Source organism: Aptenodytes patagonicus, chromosome 3 (assembly GCF_965638725.1).
Source record: "Aptenodytes patagonicus chromosome 3, bAptPat1.pri.cur, whole genome shotgun sequence".
Taxonomy (NCBI): domain Eukaryota; kingdom Metazoa; phylum Chordata; class Aves; order Sphenisciformes; family Spheniscidae; genus Aptenodytes; species Aptenodytes patagonicus.
The window spans coordinates 8,639,298-8,662,592 of record NC_134951.1 but is presented as its reverse complement, the minus strand read 5'-3'; the positions used below and the strand labels follow the sequence as shown (position 1 = coordinate 8,662,592).

The following is a 23,295-nucleotide window of genomic DNA, read 5'->3' as shown; positions in this document are numbered from 1 at the left end:
AGGGGAAGAATGACACTTTCTGAAGAAAAGAAATCCTCCAATGAAAGACAGATGAACGAGACCTATCACCATTTCAAAAAATTTCCTTTTTTTCCTTTGTTAAAAAAGGGGAAGTGAATTAAAATTCTTCACTTAAAAGCCGGTTCCAGAGAATTGAGGTAAAAAAACAGATAAAAGGCTTTCAAAGATGCCCAGATCTGCTGGGGCACCGAGTGCTTCGTCCCCTTCCCCAGCGAACTTCCCCACTCAACGAACAATGAAAAAACACATTAAAAATGACAGCTCTGGAAAGGCACCTTAAGCCTCAAACATGAGCTCAGGCACTTGTCCTGAAGGATCTGTCTATACCAGAGGCATCACTGCTTTGGGTGACCGGTGAAGACTTAAGGGGTAGAGGTGGCCTATATAAACTGCATTTGTAAGGAAGTAGCTTGGTTTGTTTAGGGTTGTAGGTTGGTTTTTTGGTTGTGGTTTTGGCTTGGGGGTGGGGTGGGTGTTAATTTTTTTGTTTTTTTAGCTCAAGCCAGTTGATATGGCTGGAAAAAGCAGATAAGATTTTTTTGTTCGCCTGTATTAGCCTGCCTCTATTTTCCCAGGCTACCACAGAAAGACTACACCTCACCTGAAGTACCATGGGCTGACATTAAAACAGTCCCTTTACTACAGCCAGAGAACAGACAGATGGTATCACGGGACATCACCCATAGCCATTTTACAACCTCTGCTGGCACACATAAGGCTAATTCACTTGCAATGTACTCCTGTCACTGCCTGTAGCTGTCAGTAGCCTCTGCGCCTACTGAAACCTGTGAAAGGAACTAGCCCAAGAAGTTTGCCGCCGTGGAAAGGCTGGGTTCCATCAGGCCCTGGGAAACATAATAAAAACTTTTATCCCATCTCCCCTAATCAGTAAATGCAACTCTCTGCTACAACAGAAGAAAGTTATGATTTCATTTTCAAGAGGTAAAAAGCAAAATCAAGTTGCTCTGTCACAGAGCCAGGTAACACAATGCTCGTACCAAGCTATTCAGATGGGAAAAAATCCTCCCCAGATGGACAAAAAAACCACAACAGACAAACTAGATCCTTTTATGTGTCCCTTTAATAAAATACATTTGCATAGTTATCTTACAACTTTGTTTAAAAACAAAGATGAACAATTGCCTCATGCTAAGCATAGCCTGCATTTGCATGTCTTAACAATCATCCCCAAACATTAATACTCTAGCTTGAAAAGGACAACAAAAGAGATTTTAAGGTAGCACACACCACTACGTAGCAGTTTTATTAGTTCATTACATTGAAGTAGCATGACCCTGTAGCAGCCCCCAACACTACTACAGGCCAAGGTTCGTCGGCATTCCTACGAGCAGACTTATTTACAGGTGTTTGCAACCCGACTCAAGAAAATCACACAGGGATACGATCTGACCAAGCATCGAGATGGCGTAAATATTCAATGACTGGTAGGAGATGTTTCAATTATTAGCGTGTAACCTTTTTGATGGAGCTTTATGCCTTCTGCACTCCTAACTGTAACGTTACTAACACTGACATGATGATAATGCTTTGTATGCTTTCACGGCCCTTCACGATCACTGACTACTCGCACACCCCAGCCCTGCAACCGGGTCTCGGTGGCGGCACAAGACTTTCCCGCATGCATCTGATTGCTGGATCAGGAACTCAGCTCTGTGAACTAAGCTTTTGTAAAACTACGCTTCTGTAGGTTGTTAGTCCATTATGGAAACTAGACAGTTACAAAATTAGGAAGCGTTTCAGTACCTGTTCTTGGGCATTTACAGCATCGTGGACATTCTTACCCCCAGTCACACCATGGCCCCTATTCTCTGCTGGCCTACGGGAAACAATATTAAGCAAGTAGGATGCTGCAGGCAACATCGTATTTTGCTCTCCTGGTTGGCTTCAGTTTTAACTGTTAACCTTGTGGGGCTCTGAGCAACATTTAGACTCTCAGCTCTTCACCGGGGACCATCACTTCAACAAATAATTCTATTTTCCACCTTGTCCTTAGTTCCAAAGCCAACCTTTTTCACCCAAATAAGGGATGAACACTTCAACGCTAGTTTTACTTGGCTGGCTGGGATGACAGCTGAACCCATCTCTATGGACTTTTATCAGCAAGGAAGTGGACTGCACACAACCAGAGAAAAAGTAACATTTCTGAAAGAAAAAGTCTGATTTAAACCCAGCTTCTATTAGCTACGCCTCTTCAGTGATACAGAACGTTATTTTAAAATAATCTTGCCTTAAATACATCCTCGGCATAGTCTTTCCTACCGATGATCTGATGTATGTATACAATCCTTTCTGCACCAGCGTGCGAAGGAGAGCAGAAGCTCTCAGGTGACTGTGCTTGAGCTGTGTTAAGCAGACTTTTGCAGTAGAGATAAATACTGAAGGCAGGGACCACGTCTCTTTCAATCAGCATTATTAAGGTGTATTATTATCGTTATTACAGTTAGAGAATTTAGAGTGTACTCAGGTAATGCTGAAACATGCAACGGTAACAGTGAAAGCCCCAAATGCTTCATTTCAATATTCATCAGTTCAAACTGAGGGGCAGCTGTTTCAATAATTATCAATGCTCATATCTACATACCCAACTATATATTTCACACTACTTGCGTGAAACTTTACCTAATACTACCCTACTCTCCAATTGTATCCATTAAAATATGGGTAGAATGCCAGTTGTTTTTGGAAAATGCCACGTAACTATTTCCTAGAACATCCCAGACAGGATGTGAAGTTGTTTTCCACCTTGTCAAAGACAATTAGTGGCCATTTGGCATTCAAGGAAAACTGTCACTGAACATTGGGAACTCAGTTTGGCTCAAATCCCGCAGGTTAACAGTGCCTTTTAGAAACGGGATAATTTGCAAGATCACCTAATTATTAAGACTACAGTAAGTGACTGCTTGATGCCACTGGTGTAGCACAACACACTTCAGCCTGCATTAAACAGGCTTTCAAAGTTGGAAATTCAGAGAACGCAGTTCAGGGTGATTAGCGTATTTTAGTAGAAATACTTAAAATGTAGTTTCATAAGGAAATCAAGTCAGCTAGAATACTCAAAGAATTATCTAGCACATTATTTGCCTACAATAACATGATTTCATTCTGTAACAAAATACTGGTTTAGACAAAATACATCCAGAATAAAAATCCATTTGTAGTTTTATGTAGGCACATTGCTGTAGTCCGTATTGCACAAAAGATACTGATACTCTGAACTAAAGGGCACATACACGTTATTTCATCAAGTATATTAAATACATAACATCTCACTCTTTCTATAGACATTTTGGAGAAAGGCTTTTAAATCTCTGCAATTGGACTAACCTTTTCCTGATAGTACCTTCACAACATTCATATATATATATATATATGTATATAGTAAACAAACAGTGTTTTGTAAACATTTCTGATTGCTTAAGTGACCTCTGCTGTTTTGTCACCAAGTTCAGGAAACCAACTGTCTACTAGATCTCTCCTGTTGCTACAGGAGCACAGAACTATTTAATCAGACACGTAGTCTGCTATTAAGTTAATCCTTTTATTTAGAGGGGTATCAGGGTTATAGTCCTGAAGTCCTGGTCCCTCCCTCCCCCCAAACTAATAAAACATGGGCACCTTTACTGCGCCATACTGCTGACATGCCATAACTGTACCTTTAAGGACCACTTTTGAGCTGAGGAGTATAATTCCATTTTTAAACCCAAACGCTCTGCCTTCAGCTCCAGGTGTCTGTTAGTGTTTCTTTTCTGGCAACATCTCTTATCGAGGTTACCTATGTATTAGGCTGCTCATTTATTTAACAGAAAGAAGAGCAGCAGCTTTCAGACAATACTTGCTTTAAGTCACTGCAGACCGTAGCCAGACAAAAACACTATTCAGTACCATTAACTGTTTAATGAAGGAAAGGGTCTAGTAGCACAGAGGCTGTGTAAGTACTTACTGCAGTAACTAGTACATGTTTGCTGTTTGCTGAAACTGACAGCAAATATGAATTATCGGAATAAAGTATTTAAAGGAAGGAGGTTGTTTGGGGATAGGACATACCGAGCCAAAACAACCTGAATTCCTGCTATAGCACTACTGTGAAGGAAGAAAAAAAATTAAAATATCCTCCACTCTATGCTTGATAGTTCTTTCCCCAGTTAAAAGGCTGGATGGACTGCACCAGATCTGAATCTTAGATCTTGTAGCATGTTTGTAATCACAGTGACTGTCAGCAGCAGAGACAGGTAGGGCTTGTCTTCTGGATGAGCCTTGTAGGCTGCCAATTTTAAAAGCTCAATATGTAAGAGATTAAATCAAGTCCATTAGAACAATAATCAGCGAACATTTTAATTCTGCAAAGTATGCACATTACAACATTCAAAGAACACAACTGCCCATTCAAAACAGCTCAGATAAACTGTGCAAATAGTGGGTCTTTGTGTGTCTGCAATCCCACCATGCAAACGATAACTTGATATGCATGCTAATGATCTACGATTATCAATACCAAAGAAAAATACTAAAGGAAACAAGAATGAACAGCAGTGAAAGCCACACAAAGACCCACTATCCTTTCTGCTTTTACAAATCAACTGTAACCGTAGATTATAAGAAAACCCACAAAAACCTAATTTCTTGACTGGATCTAACGTTCAAACGAAGCAAAAGGATTGTGTCAGAGATATGTGAGCAGGGCTGGCCACCCTGCCTCCACGCTACAGTCAAACTTGGATAGTGGGTCTCTGAGGTGCTTTCACACTGGAAGACAACATTGGGTCCTAAAAAAAACAAAAAAAAAAATGAAGGATAAAATGAACATAAATTTGAAGAGTGAAACATATGAGTTCTATGGATAAAGACAGAACAACACCAAGAAGGTCAGAAAGGAATGACTAACATTCAACCTCCTGCAAACAGACATCACGAGCTTCTACTCTTGCAATTTCGTATTTATAAACACACAGTTTTAAGTACTTGAGACCAGCCATCACTGACTCTGAAAAACACTTGTAGCTGATTCACTTGAAGAAGAAAGTTTATTCCCAAGGAAGACTTCTGTTATGTAGACTCAACAACTCAAGGTCAAGCCCTAGGGCTTTTTTAAAGGCAATGGCAAAATTCCCTGAGATTTCAACAAAGCCAGGATTTCTCCTGAGAAACTTGTAATGAGACTTTAGAAAATCAGATAAAAAAATAAACTTGTAAGGAAAAGTCTCAATGAATTTATTCATATTGGCACATAAAAATTAACCTGTTCGACTCTGTTCAAAGCCTGAAATGAAATGAAACCTTGTCTCTAGTAAGTATGTGTCCATGAAGTAGGACGTACCACATCACTCAATATTCCCATCAGAAACCAAGGTCTACACGGTCTAGAAGAGGCACTGCAAAGTCAGGTTAAAGGCAGATGTATGACGTGGGCTGTAGCTGCACGCACCTCGTGGGCAATCCGGAGACTATTCCGGACCCCAGGATTTCAACCTGGAAGCTTTATCAAGCCTGACTGACATTCACCAAATAGTTTTAGAAATACAAAATGACTATGTCACTATGAACTAAGGGACTGATTTCGTATTTGATCCTTGGTAAAAAGGGTAAAATTCTGGAGCTGTTGAGTAAAATCTTAGAATAAATTATTAATCTTCATGTGTTAAATAATGAATGTGGACCTGCAACATGCAACACCTCAAAGCCACTGATACCATGAACTCTTACTCCATAATCATAAAGAGAAGCTACTTGGCAATAACTAGAGAACTTCAAAATGTGTTGTCCACATATAGACACAGAAATGCATCTGCCACGAGCACGTCAGTTCAGTTGTTTTTTCACTATGAACACCCTTGAAAATTCGGTCAGCTTCATTCATTAGACAGTGGTGGACAGGAATTACTAATGGTCTTTTGTGCATGGAGATGAACTTCTGGAAATACAGATCCTTGTTGTTGAAAGGACAGGACTTGCCTCATGTCTCTAACGTGTCACATCTACAAGTAAGGTTTGGGGAGGAAAAAAATTAGGTAGATCTAGTGGTATTACTATAAACATCAAGTTTGTACCTAAGGAAATTCACACCGTCGTCATATGCATGTCAAGAACAGCCTACGGAGAGAGGATCCGTTCCCAGTCTAACCAACTTTTGCCATTGCACTGGCAGAAGGCAGAGCAGGCAGGTTTAAATGGGGGAAGGAGGTGCTTATCAGGCTGTGGGGACTATCTGGAGCTCACATCTGAGCACCTGAAGGAGTAACTTAGATGCCTGAGGAACCGTGGCAATGCTGGGCTATGAAAAGAAAAAAGGGCGAACAGAAACAGTAACTATACGTACATTGAAGTAGAAAGAACTGGTACAACATTCAGCTCTATGAAAGACCAGTCTCACAAAAGGAGATGAGATACCTCAGATAAGAGGAACTAGAAGCCTCTGCACACTGAGCACAGCTATGTCCACCTGGCTGAGTTGTCCAGCTCTCAGCAAGAATGTCTCCGAGAGATGAACAGATCTCTAACACTAGGAGACATCCAGCAACCAAGTATGCAGATGTAGCTGGAACATCTGTCTTGCCTCCATCTGAGGTACGGGAGGGGAGAAAATCTCAACAAAAGAAAATACAAAGACAAGGCTCAGACTTGTCCCATGGATAAGAAAACAAACTGAAAAAAGCTATCTCACTGAAAAAGCCAACAAATAAGGAGAGAACAAGTTTCTAAGAGCAACTGTTTAAGGCAGACGAAGACTGGCTGAAACGACAAAGTTATCTCCAGACCAGGCCATCGGGAAGAACTGTAAAGTGGTAAGTGCACCATGCCTACCCCGCCTTACACACTCCTTGGGAAGAAAACCCGATAGACATGTCTTAGACGGGTACTGGCAATACACAAAAGATGTGACCCTGAATGGTTGAGCATGCACTCAACAAAGAACAGAAGATTATGAGACAATGCATATTCCTTTACTTAAAGTCTATAGCTGTTTGTATTTTGAAACCTCCTGCATATCTTATTTACTCCTTATGATGACTTTTGTGCAAACATTAGAATAAGGGCTATTAAAATGTCATTAAAACATGAGTAAGTCTAACCATCACCAAGGTCACTGAGAGCACGACTCAATACCCAAGTATTCTGTGTTCTGCAATCACCAGGACTCAGATGTATTTAAGAGACCTGCTGACAGACCTATGACACCCTTAATTGACTATTTTTTTTTTCCCTGCAGAGACCCTATGCCAGGATGTGCAGCTACACCAACGGGAAAAGCGATCTTGTCAGCACAGCTTATTCTGTTCAGAGAGCTATTTCAGCCACCTAAGAGAAGAAACATCTCGCTGACCTAAGTTCCTTCTTTGCTAGGGAAGTTTGCCATTACAGCTATAACTAGTAAGTCCCAGGAAAGACTCTGGATACAAAGGTGGTCCATATAACAGAGTTTAAATTTGAGGGAAAAGCAGAATTTTCCTAAGCCGCAAATCTATTTGAGTAAACCAAATCTGCCTGCTCCCTTTTAAATATTAAATACCATTACATTTGACCATCTAGAAAAGACAGTGGGAAAAACTGCTATTCTTCAACAGAAACATTACAATACTCAGATTAACAATTCTTTGAAATATAACAATGCATTTTTTAAATTATATTGTCGTATCTCCAAGCTGGTCCCTAGAGGGCCACATCAACATTTCTGTGGGACAATTCCTTAGTGATTTCTCAAGAATACTACTGATAATTTCTGCACTATATTTAAATAAGAACAAAAATATTTTAAGGAAATCCAAGCAAGTTTGAAAGTTCAGTCAGTACATATTTAAATATTTCTCTGGTTACAGAAGAATGGTACAGCACTAGCTTACGGCTAACAGAACTTACTAGCTCTGACTTCACACCATATGAAAGTAGCCCAGCTGAAATCTGTGTAACGGTATTTGTACAATGCTGCGCTTGAGCTAACAAGTCATGCTGGTTTTGAGCAGGCTCTGGGCTTTAAGCAGGATTTTTCCTGAAGTTTCCAAATGCATATGTTTTAATATCACAAAGAAGTGGCAAATCCCAGCACAAAAATGATACACAAACCAGCTTGTTTGAAATACTCAGAGAATTAAAAAAAAAAAAATTCAACATATTCTTCATTCACCAATAGGTGGATTTTGTTAATTAAGCACCAGTAGATCTGCTTCATAGCAAACAGACTATTTCTTAGACGAAAGTTTAACGACGACGTACAGATGACCTGGTGCACATCTGCTCATCTGACTGCCACTGGCTGACCTTTGCCAGTGTACTTTTCAAAGGAAAATTCTGTTCACACAGCCACAATTTGATGTGGATGGAAATATTTTTACTCCACAACATTGAAATCTGAGAAAAAGACAGCCTAGTGACATATCAGCAAACAATGAGAAAAACTTAATCATCACATCAAATGCTTCCAACTACAACTTGATCTTAGCACTGCTTTTGCACGTACCACTAATTTTCAGCAATCATCTTGCACTTACCACACTCAGCTACGTAACTCTAAATGGAAACACACCTGGTGTGATAAGCTAATATCTCTATCATTTTTGAAAATCCAGAAAGTTTTAATACGCAGCCAGAATCTTAATTTTATAGCCCATCTGGATTTAGTCTATGCTACTTCTTCAAAATTGAGATTTTTGTCTCTATTCAAACAAAAAAAAGAAAAAACCCAAAACTTTCAAAGGATCATTTTAATGATTTAAAGGCATTAAAAAAAAAAAATAAAAAAAAAAATCGTGTTACCAAAAATGTAAGCACAGATATAATTTAGCTAAAAAGAAAACCTCAAGAATGGTGCATACTGTATTTTGCCCAGGTACCATAACAAGCTACCCAGGGAAAATATTTTAACTTTCCAATCCAAGGTGTACCTTCATTACCGAAGTTTGTGAATTCTTCTGTAAGAACACAACTGTGTTGATCAAATCTTAAGTGCAAACTGGTCCCACACACTAGCTACAGGCTATTAAGAGTCTGCCTCAGCCAGGCTTCTGGATGCATGTTTTTATACTGAGAAAACTACAAATAACGCCTAGAGAAAAAATAGTAAGTGAAGGGACAAGGCTTGTTATGTCAAAGGAGCAACTTTTACATCAAGATACGTTCCCAAACCCACTGATGTCATGGGTTGATATAAAAGTTGGTTTAATCACAGTGCCCCAAGATGAAAAGCTGAGGGAGTAAAAATGGTGGTAATTTTCTCTGGGGAGAGGGGCCAAAAAACTGGGGTGTGCATGTGAGGGGAGACACCAGGAACCTTTACTGTGTTTACGTGTGAAAAAGACAAGAGAATTTTCACCATCAGATAGGTGTATATACCAGCATTCAGTTCTCAGCCTGCTGCTGATAATTTTCAGCTTAAATGTGTGTTTTGATACGTATCTTGTTTCTCAGAATTGGACGAGAGCTGGCTCGCTGGGAGCCAGGACATGCGTATTTACCATAGGATAGATCACTTGCTAATGCTAGAATCTTTTCCCGATCCTTTCTATGGCTATTTTTACTTAACTGATAAATAGTTTAAATATAAGTTAAAGATGACTACAGCAGACACTTTTTCGTATTTTATAAAACTCGAGCAAGTTCTATAATCGAGCCCGGTATGCCTGCACTGACTCCCCGTCAGTGGCAGTTATCAAACATCAGCACCTGTAGTGGAAGGGGAACACCTACCAAACCTAATATTTTCGCTCACCCTAGCACTCTTACTATCACACACTGGCTGGTTGGTAATGTGCTGGTTGTTTGTAGGTTAAACAGAAAAGTATTTAAAGTACTTAGTACTACAGTAAAGTATTTAAAGAAAGGGTATTTAAAGTACCAATAAATTCAGCTGATGCCTGGAACTCCGAATTCTAAACACAAAGCAGAAGAATAGCAATGCACCTTTGAAATAAAGTAACAAAATTAATAAAAGTTGCTTACACTGCTGACTTGGATCAGAATCCGTGGTCATCTTCACGTAGTTTGAGGGGAAGAGACCTGTCACACCATTGATTTCTCCTTGCCACCAGTCAGCATCATCTTTGCTCAGTACGTTAATAAGCTGCCCTTTGGAGAAACTGAGCTCATCTTCATTGTTTGCCATATAATCATACATCGCTATCACTTGACACACTATGAAGAAAAAACAAATATAGCAGAACACTGTTGCACAAGTATTAAGACTGTTTTCGAGTGTTTTACATAACCACAGGAAAGAAACAACAATTTCACATACACCGTTACATAAGAAAAATGCCACGTGAACTTATCTTGACATGGAACTGTCCTCCCTTTTCTTTTACTTTTTTTTAATTGGGCCAGGTGGTAATCTTTTTTCCCCACTTTATATATAGCGAATTGATTCGGTTAGTATAGCATCCATTGACCTTCTAAACATTTTAAAATACAATCAAGTATGCTTCTATCTCTTTTACTGGCTGGGAAAAGAAAGTGAGTTTGATCATCTCATAGCTGATACTTGTGAGAAAAACGTGGCAAAGGCAGAGGAAATGTGCATTAGCTAATCGTGAGCTGCTAGTTTAGTGAAAGGGAAGTTTTGTCCAGTAATACCCAGGAAGCTGTTGTATAAGCAAATCATAGCTGTGGAGAACAGCACAATTTAAGCATGCAGAACCAAAAAAGCTCCTTTTCTGTGAAATAATCTCATTTGTACCCGGCCATTCAAATGGAAAAATCTAGTGGAAATTTGCTTAGTCTCCCTCCTTATAAGGCGCAGTGCATGTAATTCCAAGGTGTTTGTCAATGATTCCTAGTTTTCTGTAAGATTTTTGCCAGCATTTGGAAACACGGAGTTTCCAAATGAGAAGAGGTGTGGCTCTTCAGTGCATTCAGCAAAATTAAAAAGCTCTTGCCACAGAAGGTGGACTGCTGATCCTCACAGATTTCTGGATATAAACTTCTTTGTATGACTGAGACTTTCTGTTGTAAGGTATGTAGAGGATTGCATACGCTAGGGAGGGACCCCACAAAGAACTGTTTTGATTAAGAAGTTGTGAGATTTTACCTTTCTTGGACAGAGATAAGAGCTGAACGGACAAGTCTGTCAAAAGACCCAGATTCTGACTAGGGCTTTACCTTCCACAGTGACACCACAATCAGATACGGCCATTAAACATAATATTATGCTTGTTCTGTAATTCAGACTAGCATCTGACCAATTGAAGCAGTTACATAAAATACTCTAAATGAAATATAAAGTCATGGTTTTTTTTCACCTGAGGGAGCAGCGGATGTGGTTCTTTCACTGCTCGGACCCAGTAATTTCACATGGCTGGCAGGGAACCATCCCTTCTGTCTCTTTTTCCCTCTTGCCTGTAAATGTTTAAAATGGTTATTACACAATTAAGAAGCCAAATAGCCTATAGACTGGAAGAAACACAACAAATATGTCACGCAGTTTTGCCAACAAAAGACAAAAAGTCAGGCTTCCAAACACCAACTAAATACTAAACAAATCTCTAAAGGAAAAAATCTGGCTAAAGGATAAAACAACCCAATTCAAATAAAGCTGCACCCTAATATGTGCTGGCAAACGTATTAATCCAAAATTTTCAAGTGCAGCTAATTATTTCAGTGCACAATTTAATTGTAGGGCTGAAAATGTGCTCTACGAACATTCCACTTATGCATCATATAAGGAGTCTCTAATGAGATTCCCAGAAGAGGTAACGATTACCATAAGCTACTTTTGAAAACCCTGACCTAAGTATTTGGTATCACTTCCTACCTAGTACAGCACGTGAGGGTTTGAAAAGAATTTCCTCATTTTTTAGTCTTTCCTTTTTTAGTCCCACAGGTAAAGATGATCTCTGCCCACACTGAAGAAACAAATATACTTCAGAGTGCACAAAAAAGTCAGGATGTAAAAGTGAGCATAGATTTTAGAAAGCAGTAACTGCAGAGTGAGCTCTATTACAACAACAAAAGAAATTCAAACTAGCAAGAACTGACAATTACATATCTTAGTTTCCCTTCCCTCACTTTTTTTTTTTATTTTTTTAATTCTTTGAAGCTTCTTCCTGAACCAGCACTGGGCCTACTTTTCTTAAAATACAAATTATTCATTGTTTTCTGTTTTGGTTTTTTTTTGGCACATATGATGAATAAATTTTCCACTGCTGTTAATTCACAGAAACTCAGTGCAGCAATTTCTCAACTTGCTCACTGTGATCTCTCCTCCTGCATCTGTAAAGCAGGCTGGTTTTAAAAAGAGATGCTGAATAGTTAGATCAGCCCAAGAGTCAAAATATCAACTATGGTTTAAGAAGAACACCACGTAACAGTACCCTCAACCCTTGGGACTAGAAATTCGTCACTAGGTGGGGAAAGGAGAAAAGTGGGAACAGCAACCTTCACAATAAACTAGCTTCCAACTCCAACTTTCAAGAATTCCTGTTCTTTCATTAGAATAATTTTACAATTTAATGTTTTACCAATTAAATCCTAACCAATTTATTAACTGTCGACATCCCTCTTCCCCCTCCCATGCACATGTTCATTGACAGTTTTACTATTTTCTGTGACCAAAAAAAACCCCCAAACCAAAAAAACAAACGAAAACCCCAGCAAGCCAAGGGTTGATTAAAAACTTGTTTTTCCCCAAATATGGTTTACACAAGATGAAAATAACTTTCTAGCCAGCTTTTAGAACACTATACTTAGTTGTTTTCTTGAATTAAACCCAAGATCACTTCCTTGCCGTTCATGAAGCCTTAATTATTTCTCCTTCAATAATTACCTGCAACTCTCCTTGCCACCATCCACTAGCGTTTTTCTTCAGAATAAGTATTAGCTGTCCTGGAGCAAGACTAAGCTGTTCAGTTCCTGAGGCAGCATAGGCAGTAGTAACCTGAGCAATTTCTGAAAAGATAATATATTAATTGCATTTGTTATTTTTTCATTACAGTAGGAGCTAGATCCACAGAAATATCCTGGTACATAGCTTGCAGCTAAGCACATTAGCCACCATTAAAACACTGCTATGAACCTAAATGCTCATAGTCACTTAAGAAACAGTCCTAAATGTTAAAAAGTTATCACACACTTACCAGGTTTCTTATTTATTGTTCCAGTTTTGCCAGCATTACTAGAAGCCTACAAAGACACAACAATCATCTTTTAATGTGCAATAAAACCAGTAGAGTCTACACCAACTTTAAGCATGCGGACAGAAAAGCACACGAAGATTTTCATTTTGAGCCTGTATTTAACAAAATACCATCCAGTACGGAGAGAGGCAGTGTGACACTGTGGCTAGAGCACTGATTTAGCACTCAAACTACCTAGGCTTTTCTTTTCTGTCAAGCACATAAACCTCTGCTTAAAATCACTATCTAAGAGCTAGATACCAATACCAGTAATACAATAAAATTGAGAGAAAGCATCATGCGTTAATTCTCAGAATACGAACTCACTTCTTGATCTGTCTTTGGTCTGACGTAATTGGAGGGGAAGATTCCAGTTCTGCCATCAATGCTCCCGGTCCACCATTCCCCTTCCTTCTGGGTCACTAGGATTTCCTCACCTTCCGTGAAAGTCAGGTCACCGGGCTCAGAGCTTGAATATGAATAGAGCGCAACATACTCTGTGCAAACAGCACCTACAAAGAAGGACACAATAGTTTCAGATAGGAGAATAAAAGTACGTCAGATGCAAGTAAAGCTATCTTTGATATCAGCGTTCATCAGTGTGCTCATAACATGGATCATGTCTCCACAAGTTTGTGAATCAACCTACCTACTTGCTTGATTGTAATCACATCTCGCCTCATGCGTACAACTCTGAATGACAGGTACACAACTTTGTACAGATAGATGATTTGGCACAGTGAGAGTTGCTACCCTATGATCATCCTGCGGATCAGCAGAGGTCTGTAGACCACAGCTTGAAAACTCATCTCTTGCATTAAGTATTCCACCCTACCTCTGTGTTTCACAGCAAGCACGTATATTCCACACCTAAACCTGATTAAAGCCATTCTTATCTGACTAACACAGCAAAAATGAAAAAACAGAAGTGGAATTAAAATATAATTGGGGAAGCATGGAGATACACTAGATTAAAAGGCTTAGAAAGTGCTTCCCACAATTTTTTCTCCAGCAGTATTTGTTTTCTCTACTCCCTGCTGATTAAAAGAGAATGATCCACACTCAGGAGACTAAAAATCCCTTCTCATGTCTCTACAGTACAGCATAAGACAGTAGAGAACAGCAGAAAGAGAACTCGGCTTATGGGTATGAGACATATTTAAGTTTTCAGAAATAAAATCATGCTCAAGCAAAAGTCTTAGAAACAAAAGCAAAACCCAGGCCTGTGCTCAACCTGAATTAGTTACAAGCTTTACTTAAGTTCCTGTTTTAGAACTCTCATAACAGTAGCTCAACATTTGCACTGTATCTTTTGGACAAGCATTAAAAGGCCTGCTCAGAAACTCTTCACATATTTAAGCTTACTCACATGCCATTGAGCAGAAACAGACTGTATCATTAAGTAGCATATTTCATGCTGTCTTACCCTCTCCTGCTGCGTAAGGCTGCGTATTAGGCTTTTTGTTTACAGCTGCATAAATAGCTTCTGGTCTGCAGAAAGAAAAAAAAAAGTCTGAGTAACCAAAAAGGCTGATCAAGAACAAATCTCTTTATTAGGATGAGACTAAGCTCACTTTGGTTATCTCAAAGTTGGTATTGCCTCTGAATTAATTGCAAAGACTTCCCTGACTGTCAAACAGTGACAGGTATTACTGATATTTAAGATATGAATGGCATCCAAGAGCACACCACTTAAAAAAAAATAAAAGTGATGAAAGACGAGAAGAGATATTTGCAAATTATGCTATCCAAAAGAAGTACAAATTAAAGATTTTGTCTAAATTCTCTCATTCTAGAGAATGTCTAAGAACTTTTATCATAACACATGAAAAGAACAATTCACACACAATGGTGCAGCCCATCACAGCAGAAACCAGACTTTGAATTACTACCTGAACAGTTACCTTGCAGCTTTAGAATAGACATAATGATCTTTTCAAGTAAAAATACACTATTTCTGCAAGACGCACCTTATGAGCTTACAATTCTTTGTAGGTCAATTAGAAATTGGCACCTTCAGAGGCAGAAAGCAACTACACTGCAAGAGAGCTGACTCGGTAATGAACCAAAACAAAGTCTGGCACTTGATGAATAACCCAACACCACTGACTTTTCACAGCACTCAGCCTTGGAAGACTGTGTGTTTACACAGCAGTGAGCCCAACATCACTTGGCTTGCCAGAATGAAATAATAAAAGCCTAAAATGGCACAGTGTAAATTTTAACAGTATTTGTATTCTGCACTTTAAAGCACTGCAAGAATTTTGTACTCTAAACCCACCTTTTTTTGTAAACTGTTGAATAAAACAAAACCAAAAGTCATACTTACTCCTCTTTCTTGATTTCACTCCCAGGTAACAGCTTGACATAAGATTTTGGAAACCAACCCCTTCCTCCATGTACCTCTCCAAACCACCAGTTTTCCTGCTGCTCCAGGACAGTAATGATATCATTTTTTGAAAAATTCAAGTGGTTATCTTTTTTTGCAGTCCAAGAGCAAAGTGCTTGTGCTTTTAAGTTCTCGACAGGTTGCCCCTGTTAAGACAGAAGTGGAGATGTTGATCGACCACACTACCCCGAATTGGTGCAAGTGTTAAAAAAACCCAACCAGTGATGTCTCTCTTAATTGCAGTCTAAGCAATTTCTTTCCTAAGTGTTGGCTGAATAATTTGTTGTCTGGTCAACAACATTCTACATTGCTGTATACAACCTGTTGACTCAGGAACAATCTCTCAACTTACTTTCTTATTTGCTAGAAATATCTTGTGTCTAATTGCAGGTGAAAATTATTATAGAATTAAGAAACATACTGCATGAATCTCCTCGCTCACTGGTCCATGGAAACGCATGGAATTATGTCAATGCACACTAGTGGAGAATTCAGACTAGTTTCTTTATCCTCTAGACTGTTCAGTGCACCCAGTATTAGAAAAGCTGTGGTTTCATTTGCTTTTGTTTGTTTGTTTTTTAAATCAGTTTAATCAACGTCAATTTAATATACAGCAAGTTCTCCATACCTGTCCATGAATGGGTGAAACAGATCCAGGGGACACAGTGCGAGTAAAAGCCGATTTCTGTTGCCATGCTGTATTAACATTCAGGCTAGAAAAAGGTATGTTTTGGTAATCAGATTCTTCTGCGGATTTACTCGGTGAAAGTGGTCTGCAAATTGAATACCGGCATATTTAACACACCACAATTTTTATTTCAAAAGTACCTCAAGCAGAATCACTTTTGTTTTAACATATATAAAACAGATATTCTACACAATGCGAAGCAGACTATCAAATACTTAAAATTTACAAGCTAAGACTTTCAGGTAGGTTCTTCAATAAGTTTTCTGCATTTATATTTTAAAAACAAACAGCGAATGAAACTATACAGCACATTATGTGTTAGCTAAACTTAGAAAAAACAATTTTAACACAAACATAACGAAAACTCACTCTGGAGCAGCTGAGGTAGTAGATAAAGATACTGTAGGAGGAAGTAAGGCCTTCTTAGGAGATAAAGATTTTTCTCCTTCTGGTATTTTTTCTACATAATTGCATGGAAACCAACCAAAATGTCCTTGAAAACTCCCGTATAACCAACCAGGCTCTCCCACCGTTTTTTCATCAACCTATGGACAGGAGGACAAATACAAAGAAAACACAATTAGCAGCATGAAACAGGGTATTTAGTGCGTCAGCGCCTGCTGGCACTCTGAATTGAACAGCGTGAGCAGCACTCACACAAGGATCAGCATTTCCATTCTCTTCCCTTTCAGAATTGCGTTGATTTTGCCCTGTTGAAGAAACAGGGTGATGATGCAATTGCACTGTTTTTAGACACAGGTAGAGACAGGCCTCAAAGACATTATATTCCTTCAAACGGGCTCCAACCGTGCACACTGGGGACCATGTACTGGAGCCGTTCTGGCTTGCCAAAAATTACAGTGCATTGTGTTGTATTTTGTTGAATGTGCAGCCAAGAGGCAGCGGCTGGCGAGCCCAGCAGTGCATGAAAACAACTGCTGCAGTTCTGCTTACAGATAAAATTGTCATTTGACTGCATCCAAAACATGTCCAAAAATTCTGTTATGTACTATATATTAAGTATAGACTAGAACCATAGAATCACTTAGGCTGGAAAAGACCTTTAAGATCATCAAGTCCGACCATTAACCTAGCACTGCCAAGTCCACCACTAAACCATGTCCCTAAGCACCACAGCTACACGTCTTTTAAATACCTCCAGGGATGGTGACTCCACCACTTCCCTGGGCAGCCTGGTCCAGTGCTTGACAACCCTTTCAGGGAAGAAATTTTTCCCAATATCCAATCTAAACCTCCCCTGGCACAACTTGAGGCCAGTTCCTCTTGTCCTGTCACTTGTTACTTGAGAGAAGAGACCGGCACCCAGCCAACAGCATCCTTAAACATTCATAGCAATATTGAAGTCTCCATTATGCTGCAAATTAGCAAATTAGTCGAAATTAGCTAAAAATTAGCAGCTCATCAAATACTATCAGCTAGTTAGCTTAGTTGAGGTTTGGGGTATAAGAGGAGAAGGAGGAGGAGGAGGCGGCAGCTGTTAGCCTATTTCTAAAATAAGTTATCAGTAGGTAAATGACACAGTTAATTATATCTGAGAAGGAAGCCAAAACAAAACCTACTTCTCTTGTTCCCTCTTCCATGCTTCACTGGTATGAAAATGCAAATAAATGATTTAACACTGTCAAACTGAAGGCTAATACTTAAGTGTTTTAATGTTTTGTACCACATTGCTTTGTAAATTCTCCCTTATCACCTACCTCATGCTTGTAATCTGAATGAGGAGGAACCATATGGACTTATGTATTAGAAACATATATATTAATTGTATTACCACAGTTGTAAACCAGTTTTCAAAAGTCCACCTGAATGCACATGCTTTCAAAAACGTGTATGCTGACAAGTGTTAAAATTACATGAAGTAACACAGATTTCAACTGAGAAGCCAGAAGACATTTCCAATCTTACGGTCCTGCTGTAACATTATAGATAGCATATTCAGCTGAATCCAGAGAAGTGCTACAAAGAATGGACACAGAATAAACTACTATAGATATCTGCCTGAAGGAGCATTTACAACAGACCAGCCAACAAGAGGCAGAAGACTATGCTAAGAATACATTAGAAAATGCTATTAAGATTCAAAAGAACCTTTCACACCTACTCGTTAAATAATTAGTTTGTTTAATTTGAATTGAAATGGCATTAATAATTTTTGTCATTTTATGTAGCCATTCATGTCTCTATTTTCTACACTCGTATTTCAAGTAGACACTTAAAGGCCAACCTGTACATGTACGATGAACTGCAGCAACTACATCATTCCTGATTAACTGATATCAGAAAGTTTATGTTTAGAGTTCACTATTGTTATTCTAAACAGATTCTCAACACCTCTAGGATGTGCAAGATCCAAAGAAAGGTTTTAGCTGAACTAATCCTAATTTCACCCGTTAAAAAACAAACAAACAAAAAAACCCAACCAAATTTAAATTTTGAGTAAGTCTTAAAATATATCAAAATAGTGCTTTTGACACTTAAGACCTTGGTGTATCTCAAGGCTGGGGAAGCGGGGTTGGGTTTTTGCAAGTTAAATGTCAATGGCAAATCTTACCTGAATTATATCCCCAGTATTAAAGCTCATCTCATCGTGATTCCTTGCTTCAAACGGATATAAAGCTCTGTAATTTACCAAGGCAACTGAATTCCTAGACTCTGAGACACTAACTGCATTGCCTGAAAAGATAAGGGAACTAGTTACCATTTTGATACAGCTGAAAGACATGCACTTAGTTGGAGCCCTACCATTCTAAGCAACAGGTATGAATATAAGAAGAGAACTGTTCTTGCCCCAAAGACACTATGCAAGTATCAAAGGAGATCACTAGCTACGACAGGCTGATAGGATGCATACGATGCTAATCATAGTAAACGCAACACAGGCAATAAAATGCATTGTCTTCTGAAGTGAAAAAATGACATCTTTATGTTCTCATCTTTCCTTGTCAAACCGCTCTGGCTAAGCCAGTGCTTTAATATAGTCTTGTTTAACACAATTATAATTTTCCAAGTTGAAAAGATACCACTGCTACTGGCAGCTGTGAGGATTTTGCTTAGAAACCTAAAATACCACGATTTCTATTTTCTTTGTATCTATGTTCTTCAAGTCTGTGACTGATGTTGCTAACAGTCAATGTTTTACAAGGTATAGTTGAGGTGTGCAAATATCTTTCAGCGCTGCTTTAATTTGGTTCTTGCTGAACTCAGTGATAAAAGTGGCTAATAAAAACTCACAAGAACTAATGAAGGATGGAACTAATCAAAACTGCCTTTAGCGAAAATATTGTTAAACCAGTATTTTAGTTAGGTTGACTTCAGTTCTTTGCTTTTTAATAAGAGGCATTGAATAAAGCATTGAGTAATGCAGAAACAAACTAGATTTCAACGTTAATAAATCACTTCGCTGAGCGTTACCTGCCCCTCCACTCATCATTGCACAAACTCCTCCATATTAGCATTCTGCTTTAATGACAGAAAGTGCAGGCCATAGGAAAAAGCTAAAGTATTACTGTTTCCAGCATCTGTGATTTGTCGGCCGTGATCACTGGAAGATTTGTCATCAGAAACATAGGTGCTGAACACTGATAGAAGTAACCTAAGTTAACAGGATGATCTATAACTAGCAAAAGACATGAAACATTGCTGGGGTTTTTTTAAATAATATTTCAGACAATAAGCCTACCATAGTGTCACATTAACAATAATACATTTAAAGAATGAAATGATGCTCAGGAAAATAAGAACCATTAAAGCAAAAATCTAACAGACCAAGATTACCTTCATTTTTCCAGGGTGGCTTAAGACTTTTACCTTCTGTTGGTTTCAACAGATCTGCAAACTTCTCATTTATGTTTAATTTAGAAGTGCGTTTCTCCACCTCTTGAGAGTTGGTCACTTCTTTTATCTTCTTTATTTCTTCGTTCTGCTTACGCCTCTCCTCAGCTTCTTTTGCAATTTGTTCTTGCTTTCTTTTATCTTCTTCCAGTTGCCTCTGCCTTTGTTGTTCTGTCTCCCTCAAGATCGTGGCTTGCCTATTTTTCTCCTCCTCTGAACGAAGCTGTTGTTTATTTTCCCTTTCTCTCATCAGAGCAACTGCTTCTTCAGCTTTCAGCTTTTCTTGAACTTTTTCCTGCATTCGTTCTTCCTCCAATCGCTTCTTTTTCTCTTCCTCTTCCCTTCGGATATTTTCCTGCCACCGGTTCTCCTTCTCCCGTTTTGCTTTTCTGAAAGAAAAGAATGAGAGAGGAGTGAGAGAACATTCAGATAAAACCGAATGAGATCGTGTTCACAGAGTAATCAGCTGCACTTTTAAGTAAAATTGACACATATAAATAACAGATGGATTAGAATTCTTGGTATAGAAACACTGCCACATGGTTACTTGTGCAGTGCCTCCACAAGCACTTCTGCTCACCTACATCCCTGATGAGCAAGAAGTGATCTGTTAATTGAACAAGGGTGGTTTTAAGCTGTCCACCAAGGTAGTATCCAAATATCACGATCAGAAACTAAGCTTTCCAAACAGACTAATAACAAAATTTCACTCTGGTACATACATAAAAATAGCTTTTGCATACTGATCCTTGCTGCTTTAATTTTTTGCCTTCAACAGTTGCGATCTATTCAATACACTTATCCCCGCCACTGCAACACTCTTCAGCAGACAGAATCTGGAAATCTGACTGTATTCTCTGAAATTATTCAGATTTTACCCTGTGCCTCATCTCTCCAAAGAGGTTATTATCCAATTCAACACCCTTAAAAATCATTGTATTTCAGCTGTCGAGACCTTTCTTCTGAAAAGAGCAGACCTAACCCTTTGGGCCACCTTCTGAAGAGGTTGTTGAGAAGGGACCACGCCTAGACGAGACTGCTTCACTGTGGGAGGTCCACTCATCTGATGGTCATTTTATTGTGTTTTCAAGCACGTGACAGGATCTAGTAGAGCTGTGCAGTAATATTGGTACTCTATCAGATAGCTATATTCAACAGAAAAATTAACGGGACGTCATTATACACGTGGCATATGGTTCTCTTAAAGGGACTGTCACAAAAGTTACGAGACTCCATCACAATGTTGTAGAAAAATGCTGTTGTGAGTTAAGACCATGAATCACACATACTACAAGGTCACTAGCTCTGCTTCATTAAAAACAGTCAAAGCAAGTATGAATCACTGAAAAAGAAAATCTCTCTCAAATTAAAAAGACAAACCAGAGCAATTCTCTGAATGAGAAGAGAAGTCAAAACTAGTACACCAAAGCAACTCCAGAGCTGAGGACTTGCCCACTGAGAGTGCCCATCCACCCTCTCTCTGGTACTGTTTCAATCCAGGGCTGCTAAGCTCAAAATAGGCAGCTGATAGCAGAAGGTCTGGAGAGAGGGCATCTTGAGACAGCCAAAATCAAACCCTAGAAACTATGGTTTCTTAATCAGTGAAACAAAGGAAAACAAAACTAGTTGGGAACAAGACCGTGAGAAACCAAGAGCTCAGAACAGTAGAAATTTGAGTGCTTGATATAAGGCTGGGCTGAGCAAAACCAGGACCATATACGTGAAGGGACGATCCCCTCAGACATATATTTGAATTTTTTCATTGTCCTCCTAAAAAAGGAACCAAATTTAAAACTCAAAGCTTGCTCACTTATCCAGCTTCCAAGATTAACATAGGAATTAAGCAGTCAATGCCCCTCTTATTGTCTTAAGTATCAATCTCACAACTGTCTGGATATACATGATACAAAACTAGTACCTACTCAGTCAGAAGTGCTTTTAAGAAAATAGGTCAGATCTTTTGAAGGCCAGCAAAACACGGCAGAAAACATAAGGAATTTTAAACGTGTGAGGATTATATATTAAAGGAGCTAAAAATCTTATTAGCAAACGTGACTCCATGGTTTATCTGAATTATAAGGTGTGGGTTTTTTTTTTTTTTAAAGAAGATAAAAACAGATTGGAAAGAGGAAGTTCAAACCATCTTATATCAGTGGTACTCCATATAAAACATTTTCTCTGAGGCAACTCACTAGGATATATTTTTACTGATTAGACCTCCTGCTTATTACAGTCAGTGTCTTAAAGTCACCACAGCATTCTTTTGCTTTAAAAACTGCAACGCTGATACATTCAGACATGGTACCTTGCAGCCTCATCTTCCAGTCGCTTTTTCTGTGCAAGTTCAGTTCTTCTTTTTTCTACCTCTCTTATTTTGTCCTGTTTGATCCTGTGGAGCTGCTCCAAGGCTAACTGCTGTGTACTGTAACTTTCTCTCAGGTCCTAATGAGAAAAGACAACAAAGTATGTCAAAAGGAATAAAGCCAATCATTCGAGAAAAGCATCCAGGCATTTTAATGCTTTGTGAACCAGGTTTTAATACAAATGGACAAAGTAATATTAAGTCATTAATAGTCCTTGGAGGTCACTGTAAAGAAAGTCAAATAAACAGACGTAGAAGTATAAAAGTAGCTGGCAGGTTTGCAAAGCCTTTGACGTAACTTAGGCTTTCCAAGAGCCCTTCCAGTCATGCACCTGTTGGAAATGGCAAATACGACAGAGGAGAAGGGAAGATATAAAACTGAGTGTTCAAATACAATATTATCTAAGGACACAGAAGGCAATGAAACATATTTTGAATAACTACAAGACACATTTGCCGAGGAGGCAGACTTCAACTGAAAGCCAACACAATACCATAAACCTGAGAACGCATCCCTTCAGTAGGGCGTTCGCCTTTGTGATGCTGTCTGAATGACTAGTCACATATTTAAATCAGAAAAACTTTATAAAAATATCCCGCAAGCTTACCACTGCGGGAAGCCATAGCCTAAAGACACTAACTCCGACTGGAGTTTTCCTATATTTGTAAACTTCACAATTTTACTCTTTTTCTTTCCTGTTTCATCTCTCTCTCATAACAAACTTTTTCACAGCAGAAAATCAGCATGAATCTTTGGGATTATTTTTCTTCTATAAATTTAATTATCAACAATAGAATTAGTTTCGATTGTACTTCACCATGTTACAAAACATCTGTAAGATACTACCTTATTTTTTCTTAGGAATCC

General features: G+C 38.7%; 1 protein-coding gene across 6 annotated transcripts in view; it reads right to left on the bottom strand.

Moving 5' to 3' along the window:
- Positions 1-23,295, bottom strand: part of ITSN2 (intersectin 2) — a 90,516-nt gene that overhangs the window by 13,586 nt on the left and 53,635 nt on the right. For 5 of the 6 annotated variants that reach the window (XM_076332680.1, XM_076332684.1, XM_076332683.1 and 2 more), the window contains 12 exons: positions 22,371-22,507; positions 20,009-20,454; positions 18,786-18,907; positions 16,583-16,758; positions 16,154-16,298; positions 15,466-15,671; positions 14,563-14,627; positions 13,464-13,648; positions 13,098-13,143; positions 12,788-12,909; positions 11,265-11,361; positions 9,970-10,161 (listed from right to left, as the gene is read on the bottom strand). In XM_076332680.1, coding sequence (XP_076188795.1) covers positions 9,970-10,161; positions 11,265-11,361; positions 12,788-12,909; positions 13,098-13,143; positions 13,464-13,648; positions 14,563-14,627; positions 15,466-15,671; positions 16,154-16,298; positions 16,583-16,758; positions 18,786-18,907; positions 20,009-20,454; positions 22,371-22,507 — 1,939 coding nt within the window. Of the gene's footprint in view, positions 1-1,084; positions 4,806-9,969; positions 10,162-11,264; positions 11,362-12,787; positions 12,910-13,097; positions 13,144-13,463; positions 13,649-14,562; positions 14,628-15,465; positions 15,672-16,153; positions 16,299-16,582; positions 16,759-18,785; positions 18,908-20,008; positions 20,455-22,370; positions 22,508-23,295 lie in introns of those variants that run through there. The other variant, XM_076332685.1, reaches the window with a different exon arrangement.